Source organism: Ovis aries, chromosome 11 (genome assembly GCF_016772045.2).
Source record: "Ovis aries strain OAR_USU_Benz2616 breed Rambouillet chromosome 11, ARS-UI_Ramb_v3.0, whole genome shotgun sequence".
NCBI lineage: Eukaryota > Metazoa > Chordata > Mammalia > Artiodactyla > Bovidae > Ovis > Ovis aries.
In genome coordinates, this window is record NC_056064.1 from 61,439,157 (window position 1) to 61,454,284 (window position 15,128).

Genomic DNA, 15,128 nt, shown 5'->3' on the forward strand with positions numbered 1-15,128 from the left:
GTGCAGAGGGGTCTGTGCTGTCGGCTAGCTCTCAGAGGCCTCGTACCCAGGACCCCAGAGAAACGGCAGCAGCTGGGGGCTTCCCCGGTGGTTCAGTGGTTAGGGCTCTCTGCGTCCAATGCAGGGTTGCAGGTTCGATCCCTGGCTGGGGAACTAAGACGCTATGGTGGCTCAGCAGTGCAGAGTCCGCCTGCAGTGCCGGAGATGCAGGGTCCATCCCTGGGTCAGGAGGATCCCCTGGAGGAGGAAACGGTAACCCACTCCAGTATTCTTGCCAAGGAAATCCCAAGGACAGAGGAGCCTGGCGGGCCACAGTCCGTGGGGTTGCAGAGTCAGACACGACTGAGCAACTAACCAGCAATATGTCTTTGGCAGCGTCTTCCGGCCAGGGGAGGCCTCACAATGGGGTCTAATCTAACCCATCGTCTAAGAGATGAGGAAAGTGAAGCAGAGAGGAAGGGAGACCTTCCCAGGGTTCCGTGGCCGACTCCCAAGCTGAGCTAGAACCCCCAAGTCCATCCTGTCTGCCCCACACTAAGGTCAGCAGACATGGGCAGTTCACCCTGGGTCCTTGGCTTCCATAACAGGACGGATAAATATCATCTGATGAACAGAACATTGTCAATCAACTCTACTCCCAATAAAGTTAAAAGAAATAAATCACCAACTTAAGTGATAACCAAAAAAAACAGAGCTGAAAAAGTCATCAGCCATCTTAGTACAATTCTGAAGGAAACCAAATAAAGGTTAAATAAAGGAAGGCTGCTACTTTAAAAAGTAGGGATAATCTGGGATGCGTTCCTAAAGCATCACTGCAGGGCCTGAGCTGGAAATGCCCAGGAAGCACATTCGTTCGGCTCCACCCAACGGGCAGCCTTGACCCCAGAAGTGGGGTCCCTCCAGCTGGCTCCTGGGTGGTGCTGCCAGGCCTTCCGTGCTGACAGCTGTTTCCATGGTGTCTCGGTGGGGTGGGTGCAGCTGAGGGCGGGGTGGAGCCCCCAGAGTCTGGGAGGAGGAAGGGAGTGGGAAAAGGTGGGCTCTGCTTCCTCCACCTCGGGAGGGGAAGGGGTGGGAATGGCAAGGTGGGGATTTTCAAGCCACAGGCGAAAAAGTGAGGTCTTAGGCAGCCCCGTCCCCAGCAGTTTGGAGGAGAAACCTATTTTCAATAAAAATGATCATCTTCATTCTCTTCAATTTAGAATGAAATTAAGCTAAACAGTCAATCCTGAAGGAAATCAACCCCGAATATGCACTGGAAGGGCTGATGCTGAAGCTGAAGCTCCAATACCTTGGCCACCTGATGCAAAGAGCCGACTCATTGGCAAAGACCCTGATGCTGGGGAAGATCGAAGGCGGGAGGAGAGGGCATGACAGAGATGGTTGGATGGCATCATCGACGTGATGGACATGAGTTTGAGCCAGCTCCGGGAGCTGGTGAAGGACAGGGAGGCCTGGTGTGCTGCAGTCCACGGGGCTGCAAAGAGTCGGACCTGCCTTAGCAACTGAACAACAACAAAGCTAAACAATGATTTAAAACTTCCTAATGGGAGGGATCTGGGGCAGGGGGAGAAGGGGACGACCGAGGATGAGACGGCTGGATGGCATCACCGACTCGATGGACGTGAGTCTGAGTGAACTCCGGGAGATGGTGATGGACAGGGAGGCCTGGCTTGCTGCGATTCATGGGGTCGCAAAGAGTCGGACACGACTGAGCGACTGAACTGAACTGAATCTGATTTACCTTCAGGTGCTTTTAATATTTACTAAGTGGAGCTAGAAGCTGCTGTTATGGCTGGCATTCCCACCAGGAGTTTTCAGGGAGATGGGCTTTCAGGAGCTTGTCACCAGAAGAGGCCATCCATAGTCAAACAAATCCAGAAAGAGGTTCTCATTTTTGAAGTTCTCGCCTCCTGAGTGTCCAGCAGATACACACAAAGGCTGTTTTCAGAAAAGGAAGTGAAAGATAGATAGGAAAAAAAAGTCCCTGAAGTCAGCATTCCAACTGGAAACATGTGAAACTTTGTAAATAAATAGGTCCGTGTTCCTGAGCGGCGGCCCTCCGTGGGCCTTCTTGTTTTCTGCCACTGAAGTTTCGTCCTGCTCCCTTTAAACAGCTTCTGGAAGGGGCAGTTGTCCCGGGCTTGCGATCAGTCCCCTTGTTGCTTCTTCATTTGTCCTCAGCATCTCTGCCAGCGCTCGGAGCCTCCCCTGCTCTGAAGGGTTGGCCACATGGCCCGGGCTGCTCGGCAGGGCCGCGGGCTGCCCCGGAGCACCTGGGAGGTTCTGGATTTGTTTCTGTTGAGCCTTCCCGACGTCAGGTCCTGGGCGATGCTTTAGCGAGGTCCTCATCCCCGGCCCCCTGGGCCTCAGGGCACTGGCGCTAGAAGGCTGACCGCCGTCCTTCAAGAGGCGTCCGCAGGTGCAGCCTGCTCTGCGTGCCCTCTCCCTGTCCCCTCCACCCATAGTGGGCCCTCCGACTCAAAACCGCCTCAGCAGGTGAGAGGCGTCCTGCCTGGGAAGTCCCGGGCCTTCCCGGGTGCACACCTGCCGTGCTCCTGTTCACAAGCCCCGCTCCCTTCTTCGGGCTGACCCTCTAACAGTGGCCACCTCCCTTCCTGGGCCCCTCCCCGTCAGGTGTCTTCCTCTTTCCAGCCACAGCTCCGAGCCCATCTCTCCAGGGACCAGGGCCTCCCAGCCCTCCAGCCCTACCTCTTCACCAGCCTCCTTCATCCCCCCCACATCCTGGACCACTGGCCACAGGTGGCTACAATTTAACACCATTCAAATGGAACCGCTTTTGTCTCTTGTAATGACCTTCAGGCCCAAAACTCTGTGCGAGGTGACGGGGTGGTCGGCGGGCTGGCCTCCAGTTGCGTGTCCACCTCACAGGGAGCTTCCACTCCCCTTCCTCACAGGAGTCCCCTGCCGGCTGGCCACCCCTCCAGCTTCTTTAGGCCTGATCCCTCTTCCCCGCACTGGCGCACCTCCTCACGTTGTCATGGTGGCGGCAGCAGCCTGGAGCAGAACTCACCCCCACCTCCTCCGGGTCTGCCCACTCAGCCAGGGACCCAGAACGGGGCCACGCTCCAGCACACTCGCGTGCCTCAGCCCAGCCCCTCCCAGGCACCAAGTCGGGACTTGATAAACTACTGAACCATCCTGTGGACAGAGGTGGCAGTGAAGGAGGGAAGCGGGGACCATCCGCCTGGACCGAGACGCCGGTCTCAGAAGCGCCCTCGCCAGGCTCCAGCCTTTAGTCCTGACTCAGGACAGCTATTGATGAGATGAAGATGAGATGGTTGGATGGCATCACCGACTCAATGAACATGGGATTTGAGTGAACTCTGGGAGCTGGTGATGGACAGGGAGGCCTGGTGTGCTGCAGTCCATGGGGTCGCCAAGAGTCGGATGGAATGAGCGACTGAACACCATCAGCTGCTATAGGGTGTCCCCTGAACAGACGAGGAGAAATGACCTGCACAGCAGACACGCCTGTGCGTCCCCGACGGCTTCTTAGCAAAAACCATTAGCGTCCCACCCAGAAATTAAAACGTGAGAACTGAACTTCACTCCTGTACTAATGTCCTCTTGATAACCACTTGCCCAGGAACCCGAGCACGGAACAAGACCCACTAATTTACTGAAACTGTGAAGTTCGTCTTGGCAATACCAAGGAACCACCCCAACACTCAGAAAACGTCAGGAAGAATTAAATGGAACAAACGCACTGTGTGCTGGCCCAGCTCGTTGGACAAGAAGACCCAGAGAAGACGCCCCCAGCTCCACAGAAGAGGAGGCCAGAGGCCCGGCTCCCAGCTGATAATACTGCGGCTTCCCCTCCCCCGAAGGGAGCATGTCTTTCAAGATCAGAATGTTTCACATGAATCCATCGATTCACAAATCAGATAGTGATCAAGGCCTCGTGGCTTGATTTTGGGGCCAGAAAATTCAGTCACCAGAAAGGGGTGATTGAGGGGCCCTGCCCTGCCCCTGCCTCTGTTCCAAGGTCAGGGGAGACCTGTGAGCCCTGGGCCAGGTGTGGGGGCAGGTGTGAGACGGTCGCCCGCTGGGTGGGATGGCTGGCAGAGGGGTCTGCCGTCTTCCTGGGGGACTTTGGCCCCCAGAGGAGCCCCCCCGCTGCAGGACGGTTTCTAGAGGCCAAGACCACAAGGCCGGCCTGGGCAAGCTTTGCCGTGGGCGTGGCGGGCGTGGGGAGGCCCTTTTCCTCGGGGCGTGGGCTTCCTCAGGCCCGAAGCTGCTTCAGCCAAACTTGATTTTTCTGAGAGCGCCCTGGCCCAGGCCAGCCCACCCTGGGGGCTGACCTTTTGCCACACCAGGGGCGTCCCCGCCCCACACTTCAGCCAGCCCTAGAGCAGCTGGACTCTGGATTTCCCTGAGAAAAGGTGTCAGCATTCGACTCTACAAGACAACGGAGGAGCCTTCCTGCCCTTGGCAGGGAGCCCCCCCAAGAAGGGCCTGTTCTTGGGGAGCCAGGACGGGAAGAGGGTGGGCCTCGCCAGTGCAGCTCGGGAGGAAGGGAAGCGGCCGGGGGAGGCCTTCGACGGGGGAGGCCCTTGACGGGGGAGGCCTTCCATCGGGGAGGCCTTCGACGGGGGAGGCCTTCGAGACCCAGCGCCGCGCTCCTGTACTTCGCGCAGCTGCCAGGCAGGAGAAGCCGGGGCTCCCGTCGCCTCAGAGGCAGGGAGCCTGCACCCTGCAGTCTCCCCAGGAGTGGGTGGACCCTGGGGCTCCCCAGGTGGCACTAGTGGTAAAGAAGCTGCCCGTTCAGGACCCCAGAGAGACGTGGGCTCAATCCCGGGCTCGGGAAGATCCCCTGGAGGAGGGCACGTGCCTGGAGAAGCCCGTGGACAGAGGAGCCCGGCGGGCCACAGTCCTTGGGGTTGCCAAGAGTCAGACACTACTTAGCAACTAAACAGCAACAGCCCCAAAGCCGGGTCAGGAGGCGCATGTGCCCCGCGGGGACCGGCCTGGGGGCGGCCCTCGGTTCCCGCTGGGCCCTCATTGGCTGTTTCATCTCCGTCCGCCTGTCTGTTCTGCATGCGCTGTGCCCTGGGGCAGGGAAAAGGGGCTGTTCCTGGCCCCATAAAATTTCACCTCCCTGTTTAGAAGTTGTTTCACCTATAAACATGCCCTTTGAGGTGGGCCTCACCCAGGGGCGCCCAAGGCAGGGGACACTGGGGACAAGGGCGCACGATTGCAGGCTGCCCCTGCCCGCCTTGTGCCCGCGGCCGGTGCCGGCTGTGTCCGGCATATGAGGGCGCTGGGTCTGTCCAGGGCTGCCCATCAGGACGGCCTGACCCCCACGAGCCCCCAGAGCTGCAAACCAAGCCTCGCACGTCTCTCAAATCCAACGCAGTGGGATGAAGGGAGAACCAGAGGAGCTGGGGTAAGAAGCAACAACACACGCTGGACTCAGGAGTCAGGAAGGTAAATCTCGTTTCAAATCCTGACCCACCACCGTCCAGCGGAGACCTTGAATAAGCCACATCCGTCCGTCTTCTATCTCTCCATCTATCTGTGTGCGTAGTCGCTCAGCCGTGTCTCTTTCCAACCCCATGGGCCGTGGCCCGCCAGGCTCCTCTGTCGTGGGGTTCTCCAGGCAAGGATACTGGAGTGGGTTGCCATGCCCTCCTCCAGGGATCTTCCCAACCCAGGGAGCAAACCCACGTCTCCCACACTGCAGGCGGATTCTTTACCATCTGAGCCACCAGGGAAGCCCCATCCATCTCTCTGTTATCTATTAATCATCTGTCTGCAGCCTCTCTACTGTCTGTCCACCCATCACGTATCTGCCTATCTGTATATCGCCTGTCTACCCATCCGCCCATCGATCACGGATCCACCTGTCATCTCCCTGTCCATCTTTTCGCGGCCTCATTTTCCCATCCATAAGTGGAGCTGAGGATAAATGACCGCTTTGTAAGTGACAAACTGTCAAGCTGTCCGTTTTGGCTTGTTGCCTGGTCTCAGTCCTGGGCACCGCAGAGCCTCGGGATGTTGTGAGAAGCAAGATGAGAGTCGCGAGGTGCCCATCACGGGGACCGCAGGGTGGCCCGGAGCTGGGGCGTCATTTCCCCACTGGGTGTGTGAGGCCAGGGCACCGGTCCTGGGGGCCTGGGCAAGGTGACCACCCCCAGTGCAGTGAGCGCAGGCGCGGGGCCACAGGGACCCCAGGGGCCCCAAGGCCTGTGCGTCCTCCGAGCGGAGGCGGGGCCGTGCCCTCCTTGGCGCCTTCTCCCCTCACAGAGGCGGCAGCGGCGGGACCTTCAGGCCGAGGGCAGTAACCGGGCCCTAAAGAGGCCCAGCCGCCAAAGACCAGAGACGGGTCCCGAGCCTGTTTCCTTCCTGGTGTAAGGCCTCAAGGGCTCGGGCCCCCTGTGACTTCCAAGTCTGGTCCTGCAACCGGGATGTTTGAGGCCTCAGCTCAGAGTCCACGGAGACGGAGATGACCTCGGAGGGGCCAGAAAGACCGGGAGGGGCCGTCCCACCCCAGGCGAAGGACGGTCCACAGGGAGAGGGCGGAGGAGGAGGCACCCAGGCAGCCCCTCTCCCCGACCACCACTGCCTTCATCAGCCTGCTTTACAGAGCACTGCGGGGTAGGACCTGCTGCAGCGGGAACACTAATCCGATCCCGTGTGCAAGAGTTCTTAGAAGTTTCAAGATGGTGACATGCGTGTGTGCTGACTCACTTCAGTCGTGTCCGACTCTTCGTGACCCCTTGGGCCAGACGCCCTCCAGGCTCCTCTGTCCATGAGGATTCTCCAGGCAAGAAGACTGGAGTGGGTTGCTGCGCCCTCCTGCAGGTCATCCTCCTGACCCAGGGACTGAACCCGCGTCTCCCGCGCTGCAGGCAGATTCTTTACCACTAGCGCCTGTGAGCTTGCTTCCTCCCTGCTGAAATGCAGTAGCAGGGGAGGGAGGAGGGAAGGGCCCCTTGACCCCCCTGGGGCAGCCGGGGGTGGATGGTGGGCCCCAGGCTGCTGGGAGGAGGACGGGGGAAGCCGCAGCTGAGACGGGGAGGCCGGGCCGGGGTCGAACCCCAGCACATCACTGGAAGCTGTGGGGCCTCGGGCACAGGTTCTGTGGTTTCTGAGCCTCCGCATCCTCTACTGTGAGGTGGGCCTAAACCACCTCGTTCCCTGGAGGGCGAAGGGAGGAGATGGATTTAGAAGTCTGTGTAGACAGCAAGGTGTGCGCCTCCCTCGACTTAGAGGATCAGGCCGTGCTCTCCCCCAGAAAAACGTCTGAGATGCTCCGGGGAGCCTGCTGGAGCTGGGGGTGCCGAGCGCAGGCCAGTCACCCCTGGCCAGGCAGGCGGCCCGCTTCCAGGCTCGTCCTTGAGCGGAGGGTTGCTCCCTCTGCAGACCGTGTCAGCAGGCAAGGCCGCCCCAGCCCAGGAAGGGTGACGGGCCGCGATCAGGTTTGGAAATGTGTGTCAAACCCAATTCCAACCAGATGCGGCTGACCCGCTTCCAGCGGCCGCCTGCCATCCCAGGCCTGGCCAGGAGGAGGCCCAGGCCCGGGCAGCCAGGCCTATTTGTTCCCTGAGTCCTTGGGTCCAGACTGACATGCTCACCTCCCTGTTCAGACAGTCTAGGCCACAAGGAACTCAAGGACACAGCGAGCCTGGGCAGAATCCACCTGCCCATCTTCCAGCCCGACGGGCAGCGTGGGGGCGGGGAGCTGGCGAGGAGACACAGTGCAGCCTCTGCGAAGGGGCGCAGGAGCCCAGCCTCCCCACCCCCACCACGGGAAGCGCCCCCCGAGCCACAGATGGGCCCCTGGCAACCAACCAGGAAGCCGCGCTTTGCTGGGTTAAATATGGTGGCTGAGCAAAACCCCGGCTGCTGCTGCCACCACCCAGAAACCAACCCAGCAAAGAGTGCAGCGTCCCAGCAAGAGTCGAGAGGACAGGAAACCCAAATGTTTTGAGTTTAGCTGTTAAGCATAGTTTCCAGCGAGTGTGCTCATGTCTTGAAATGAAACAGATGAAAGCAACATGTGTCAACGGTTGTAGGAAGACAATGATGCCGTCAACAGGAAACGGGGAAATTGAGCCCCGAAGCCTCAGCCTGAGCTTACCGCTTCCCCCGCCCATCCCCAGAGCCTTCTGCGGGCGTCTGGGGGCCTTTCCCCAGGGCAGGGGCCCTGGGAGACCCCCTGCAAGGGTCATGAGCACCGGAGAAGGACTTGCTTTGGTTTGTAAGGGCTGATGGCCTTGGCAGGGGGGGGAAGGGAGCCCCCGGCCCTGGAGCAGCCAGAGGGGGGGCTGTGCGGCCTCGCTGTCCTGAGCGGCTGCAAAGCTTTGGCTGTGGGGCCACGGCTATGAGGTCTTGGCCAGGGCAGGGCAGGCAGCTGGCAGAGGTGGCCCAGCCCAGCCAGCGTGTTGGCACTGGGGGGAGGGGGGACCCTGCAGGCCCCAGGAGGCGCTGATGGCTGCCCGGTAGCCGGGGGTGCGGGCAGAGCAGGTGGGGTCTGGGAGACCCCTTCTCACCCAGTTCCCCAACTCAAGACAGAGTGAATGAAGTACACCCGCCCCTCTAGCCAACCCTGAGAGGCCAGGGGGAAGACGCTGACTCTGTGGCTCAGCAAGTAAAGAATCTGCCTGCAATGCTGGAGACGTGGGTTCGATTCTTGTGTTGGGAAGACCCCCTGGAGGAGGAAATGGCAACCCACTCCAGTGTTCTTGGCTGGAGAATCCCATGGAAGGAGGAGCCTGGCCGGCTGCAGTCCCGTCCTTTGTTGCTGTGCTTAGCCCCTCCGTGACTGAGGGGCTTAAGCAACATGTCTATTTTCTCACAGGACTGGAGGCTGGACGTCCAAGATCAAGGTGCTGGAAAGTTTGGTTCCTGACTAGAACTTTCCTACTGAGCTTCTGTGTCCTCACATGGGAGACGGGGAGGGAGCTGGTCTCTTCCTTGTCTTAAAAGGGACTCACCCATCATGGGGCCCCACCCGCACGATCTCATCTAAACCTGATTGCCTCCTAAAGCCCCACCCCCTCCAAATTCCATCATTTCAGGATTTAGGGGTGCAGTACATGATTCTGGCAGGAGACAAGATTCAGTCCACAGCACTGAACGTGAAGGAGCGTCAAGGTCAGCCCAGCTACCTCGGCAAGTGGTGGCCCCGTGCCACGCACCGTCTGAGGCTCAGGAGCTGTGTGGGTGACGGGCAGACCCCGACTTTGTCTTCTGGGAGCCCTCAGCGAGTGAGAGACCAACCTGGAGGTGGACGACACGGCACCAGCAGACTGAGGGTCTCAGCGGAGATGTCCACGGGATCCGGGCTGGGAATAGGGAAAGGGCACTGGGCCCATCCCGCACGTGACAACGCGAGGAGGAGGGGGTCCCTGGGAGCGAGATGCAGCCTGGGGAGGGGCTGGGCCCCTGCAGGACCTCCCCAGGGGAGCCCAGGAGGCGGGAAGCCTGTGGTGGGGCGGGGGATGGCGAGGAGCTGGCATGGCCGGATCGAGGGAACCCAATCCTCTGGCCTTGACTTTGCAGAGAAACTTTTCATCGTTTGGTGGGGAAGCAGTGTCACTGAGCTCTGCTCTAGGAAGTGCCTTCTGCGGATGGTCAGGGACCAGATTCCATGAGGGCTGGGCTTCCAGAAGCTGAAGGGAGTCTGCTGTAATCTAAGAGGCTGTCCTTGGCTACATTGCTGCTGTTGTTCAGTTGATAAGTCATGTCTGACTCTTTGAGGCCCCACAGACTGCAGCACGCCAGGCTTCCCTGTCCATCACCAACTCCCAGAACTTGCTCAAACTCATGTCCATCGAGTCGGTGATGCCATCCAGCCATCTCGTCCTCTGCCGTCCCCTTCTCCTCCTGCCCCCAATCCCTCCCAGCATCAGAGTCTTTTTCCAGTGAGTCACTTTTTCACATCAGGTGGCCAGACTTTTGGAGCTTCAGCTTCAGCGTCAGTCCTTCCAATGACTATTCATGTCTTCCTTCAGAATGGACTGGTTGGATCTCCTTGCAGTCCAAGGGACTCTCAAGGGTCTTCTCCAACACCGCAGTTCAAAAGCATCAATTCTTCGGTGCTCAGCCTTCATTATGGTCCAACTCTCACATCCATACATGACCACAGGAAACAACATAGCTTTGACTATACAGACTTTTGTCAGCAAAATGACGTCTCTGCTTTTTAATACACTGTCTAGGTTTGTCATAGCTTTTCCTGTAAGGAGCAACCGTCTTTTAGTGTCATGGCTGCAGTCGGTTAGATATTCACACTTGATTTCAGCAACTGCCTTAGGCTGGACTTCCCCGAAGCAGATCTGAGATGGGTGTCCACGAGAATTATCGGGAAAGTCTTGGGCACAAGGGTGCTGGGGTGTCCACGCCACCACTGGCTCAGGACTGGCGCCACACACTCCACGCCTGCAGGCTTCCAGCAACTTCCACCAGAGATGCAGGAGGGAAGGCAGAGGGTGATGCAGGAAGCGGTGGGCACCGAGGCTGGGGAGCAGACGCTGAGTGACTGCTAACTGTCCAGTTAGGACGCCACCCAAGGACGCCCCTACAAGCCACAGCACCGGCCTGGCCAGGACTTAGGGTGTGGGGAGAAGTTTGGGGGCTCAAATCAAGGATGTCACGGGAAGCCCAATACCCATATCCAGGATCACGAGAACTATGGCTGAGAGATCTCTTCCAGCCACAGACGGATGGGAGCCCCGCAGAGCAAGGCGCGCTGGCCCCGCGCTAGCTCAGTGCTGACGACGAGCACAGCAGCGGCTGCGATGGGCTTCTCAGCGAGAATCAGAGCCGGGCTCCTGTGGCCAGGAGCTGTCCCTGGGCTGTTCAGTCGCTAGATCGTTTCTGACTCTGCAAGCCCAGCGTCTGCAGCCCGCCAGGCTCCTCTGTCCTCCACTGTCTCCTGAGTTTGCTCAGACTCACGGCTCCCGAGTTGCTGATGCTCTCTAGGCTTCTTGCCCTCTGTTGCGCCCCACCCCCCACGATCACAGCCTTGTTGTGGCGAAAGGGCCTGCAAAACTCAGTGGAGCTATGAGCCATGCCACGCAGGGCCACCCAAGATGAGCAGGTCACAGTAGAGAGTTCTGACCAGTCGTGGCCCGCTGGAGGAGGGAAGGGCAACCCACTGCAGCATTCTTGCCGAGAGAGCCCCGTGAAAAGTATGAAAAGGCAGCAGCCCCCGGGCTGTGCCGACTGGTTACCTGACTGCGGGGCGGGACGGGTCCCGTCCACCGGTGACTCAGGGCCCTTTGGCCCTGTAACCAGGATGGCCCCTCCTGCCCCGCCCATCTGTACGGTTGTTCCGGAGGTAAAACCGGGACGCCAGCCTGGGGAATTCTCCAAGAACGTCAGGCATGTTTTGCTTCTGAAATGCTTAGCAGAGTCAGGCGGGGAAGGTGACTGGTGCTGAGCATCCCCTCCAGGCCCGCAGCTGCCTCTGCAGCTTTGAGCAAACGCAAAGGACAGCAAGGTGCCCAGGGCTGAACTTTGACCCCCAGGCGGGGACACTGACAGAGACCTTGGTCTTTCCCTACAAACTGCAGATACCGTGAAGGCACGTGATCTCTGCCCAGATGTGATTAATCACAGAGCATCTGAGTTACCTGCTGGGGCGGGAAGACAGAGATCACAGCCAGCTGTCAATGAAGCTCTGACAAGTCTCCACCTGGGTTCTGCGCCGGCTCCCTCCCTTCCTCTTGGTCGGCCAGACACTCTTTGCCTGGGTCTGCCCCGCCACTCACCAGGCCAGCACCCCCCTCCCCCGCCCCCAGGGACTCTGGAAAGTTCAGCCCTCAGACTTTCTGCCTGTTAGAAAGGGGCGGGGACACCAGTCTCTGGGAGACTCAGTGCTGGGGGTGATGTTCCTTAGGGGCTGCCTCTCTGCCTGCCCTCAGCAGCCCCTCTTCACCCTCATTTCAGAGCAGGAGGACTCCCTCTAAAGCATCAACCCCAGGGCCCCACGTGAAGCCGCTTCAGTCGTGTCCGACTCTTTCCGACCCCATGGACTGTAGCCCTCCAGGCTCCTCTGTCCATGGGATTCTCCAGGCAAGAATGCTGGAGTGGGTTGCCGCGCCCTCCTCCAGGGGATCTTCCTGACCCGGGGATGGAACCCTCGTCTCTTGCGTCTCCTGCCTTGGCAGCGGGCTCTTTACTGTTAGTGCCACGCAGGGCCGCGGGACGATCAGCTGTTTGTCTTCGACCCTTAAAGTGCAAAGAAAAGAAAAGCCCCAGCTACGGCTGTGACCCTGGACTGCAGGGGCCCCATGGGGCCTCGCCGTGGGCCCTCCTGGATGCCCGTGTCCACACCCGAGTCCCCACCTGCCCAGCAGAGGAAGCCTCTGCCCAGAGCTCTGGACCCCAAGCTCCCTGAGGGCAAGGATGGCATTCAACCATTTACCCAGACCCGCACACAAGGCAGGCGTCCGCCTCTCAGGGACCCTGTCACTCGTCCCTGGGCACGTGGAGGACCTAGGAGGCACGGGACATGTCCAAGCTGGCCAGTGAACGGCCGGGTCTGGACCTGAACACGTAGCTGTCTGCCTTCCAAGTGTGGGTTCGTTCTAACCACACACGTGTCTAAACGGAGACACCTGGGATCCCATGTCACGAATCTCAGACCTTGACGACGCTCACGTCCCCAGCCTCCAGGTTCACCCTGGAGGCCTTGACCCCAGGCACCTCTCACTGACCAGGGTTCTAGGTGAGAGAATCAGAGCTGTCCACAGGGCTCCTGGGCAGGAAGGTGGGGCCACACGGAGGTTGTTCCTGGCACCTCCGGGTTGGTTTCTCTTTTCTACAGCAGTGTGTAGGCTGCAGTGTTTAATGTCTAAATGAGAGGATGATTTTTTTTTAATGTTGGATCCTGGGAGAAATAATATGTATGATTTTCTGCTACCAGGCTGTGCTGAACATTCATCGGTTTTCCGAGAACCAACCCAAAGCAAAGGGAGGATGGAGCACCGCTGCTGGCATGATTCGGAGGGTGTGCCGCCGAGGAGACGCCCCTGGGGGCCGAGTGATAAAAGAGGCTGGGCCGCGGGCCACAGCCGGCCCGCCCCAGCCCCACTCGCTGTCCCGCAGCCCATGGCAGGTGCTCTGCGAGGCGTGGATGCCACATGGGGGGGACTGCAGAGGAGTGGGGGAACGCAGCTCGCTTCTGCCTACCTGCCCCCCACCCCGTTCTTCCACCTGGGGCCCAAGTATACAGTTCCCTGGCGGGACCTGGTGGTCCTTCAGCGAGGGTAGTCACCACGTGTGCTTCCTGAGAGGGTTGTGGGTGGGCAGGCTGCAGCGGGGGGCCCGCGGGGCTCTGCACACCCGGGGCACGTGCTCTGTACTCAGCGGCAGGTGCTGCGCCGGCAGAGGCGGTTGGGCAGTTGCTGGCCCTCTGGGGCCTCGGGGGGCTCTGCAGGGGGAGAGAGGGCGGGCAAAGCTGGGGCCTGCTGGCCGCCTCACTGGGAAGGTGTTCTCACCACCTCTGTGGCCCCAGCCTTGGCCCCAGGGGTCAGAGCAAGAGGCCTGCCCCTCAGCTGCAGCTCTGCAGGCAGGGGCCATCTCAGGGGCTTCTGCTACCCTTCTGACGGCCCGAGGGGCAGCCCGAAGCCATGCCCAGGAAGCCTCACCCTGTCACAGCCCCTCTGGCCTGGAGATGGAGACGGAGTGGGCGGCTGGCATGGTGGGCCGGCACGGGTCCCAAAGGGGTCACAGGCACCCGGAGAGGAGGCGCCTCCGTCTGGGGTTTACTGAAGGCCACGCGGTGCAGGGCAGGAAGGAGGCCCCCAGGCCAGCAGGACGGCTCTGGGGGTCCCAGGGGGATTTCCGCTTTCTCTTCGCAGGCCTGGTCTGCCCCCGCCCCCCGCCCCCGCCCCCCGCCCCCCGCTCCCCGCTGTGGGGGTCAGAGCCGGGCCTCTGGTGGCTCCGTTTGTTCCAATGAGCTGGCAATTTTGGGGCGTCGCCTCGCTTTTCAGAACGCTCTCCTCTCTTCATACAAGAGTCGGCCTGGTCGTCATGGACACGGGGCGTCTCCGAGGATGCAAGGACTCCCAGAGACCCAGCCTTGGAGGGGGAGTGGGTGTGGGGGGCTCGGAGGGCCCCCACTCCCGAGGCCCCTGAGGTCGGATGATGCTCCCCCGCTCCCGCCGTGGATCTGGCTCCCGGGAAGTGGGACCCTCAGCGTCTGCAGAGCCCGCCCGGAGCCGCGGAAGAGGACGGCTTCCCAGCCTCGACGACCCGCGCTCTTCCTGTGTCTTCCTGTAATCTGACTCTTGATTGCCGCCCTGGAGGGGGGCCCGGGGACCTTTGATCTCCCCGCCCCCGGACGCTGGGCCTCTGGTCTGGCTGAGTTTGCGGGGAGCAGCAGTCGCCGTCCTGTGCGGGAGCCTCAGGCCCAAATTGATGTCAGGTTCCCGGCCGGCGGAGTGTTACCTGGAGCTTTGAAACTCGTAATGACTCCAGACCGTCTTCTCAAGTCAGCGGCTACAAATGCTAATAAAATTAAAGCCGCCGGAGAGTTCAGCCTGGCGACCCTTTGAAAGCAAGTCTGCGCCGGGTTATTGCCCTCAATTATCTAGTTGTCCACTCTCTTAGCTTGGGGTTAAACTCTTAACTCTTCCCTTTGAAGTCATTATCCTTTTATCTATGACTGGACCAAGGAATTTTAGGACAATAATCAATGGAAACTTCATAAGAATAGAAGAGTGGGGAGGGGGGGGAAGGTGTGAATATCCCTTCAACTGTTGGCCTGCTCCGGGGAGGGGGTGGGCAGGCGAGGGGCTGTGTCCCCAACTTGCAGGGGGAAAAAGGAGGGGGACCCCACTCCAGCATCCCAGTGAGCAAGGTTCAGCTCCTCTGCAAAATGAAGAAAAGGGATAATTTGGGGGCAACAGAGAGGTGCAGCCTTCATCAAAGGGGAAGGGAAAGTAATGAAGCAAAAAGACACAATTAAAGAACGGGTTTAATTAGGGCTTTGATGTGTCCCGGTGCCTGGCAGTCTTCCAGGAAGTGGCCTGTGAAGGGAGCTGACCCCAGAGGCTGCGGGCTGGGGGCTTCTCCACCAGGAGGAGAGCCAGGCTCACCCAGGTCCTCACAGCAGGAGGACAAGAAATCACAGCTTTCTTTTCTGCAAAAGT

At 59.9% G+C, this 15,128-nt stretch overlaps 1 protein-coding gene across 2 annotated transcripts; it reads left to right on the forward strand.

Annotated features, from left to right (window-relative positions):
* Positions 1-6,529: 6,529 nt before the first annotated feature.
* LOC121820680 (uncharacterized) lies at positions 6,530-14,537 on the forward strand. 2 transcript variants are annotated; one of them, XM_042256531.2, is made up of 3 exons: positions 6,530-8,220; positions 12,899-13,090; positions 13,968-14,537. In XM_042256531.2, the coding sequence occupies exons 1-3, from the start codon at positions 8,002-8,004 to the stop codon at positions 14,259-14,261; spliced, it is 705 nt and encodes a 234-aa protein (XP_042112465.1). In that variant the 5' UTR covers positions 6,530-8,001; the 3' UTR covers positions 14,262-14,537. The 2 variants fall into 2 exon arrangements, 1 of the variants encoding a protein (XP_042112465.1); XR_006061350.2 differs by lacking the exon at positions 13,968-14,537 and having other exon boundaries at positions 6,530-12,700; positions 12,899-13,860.
* Positions 14,538-15,128: the final 591 nt, after the last annotated feature.

Coding starts and splice junctions, on each gene's coding strand:
- LOC121820680 (XM_042256531.2), top strand. CDS start 8,002: ATGAAACAGATGAAAGCAACATGTGTCAACGGTTGTAGGAAGACAATG. Junction 8,221..12,898: donor CCGGAGAAGGACTTGCTTTG/GTTTGTAAGGGC, acceptor TTCTGCTACCAG/GCTGTGCTGAACATTCATCG. Junction 13,091..13,967: donor TGTCCCGCAGCCCATGGCAG/GTGCTCTGCGAG, acceptor CTCGCTTTTCAG/AACGCTCTCCTCTCTTCATA.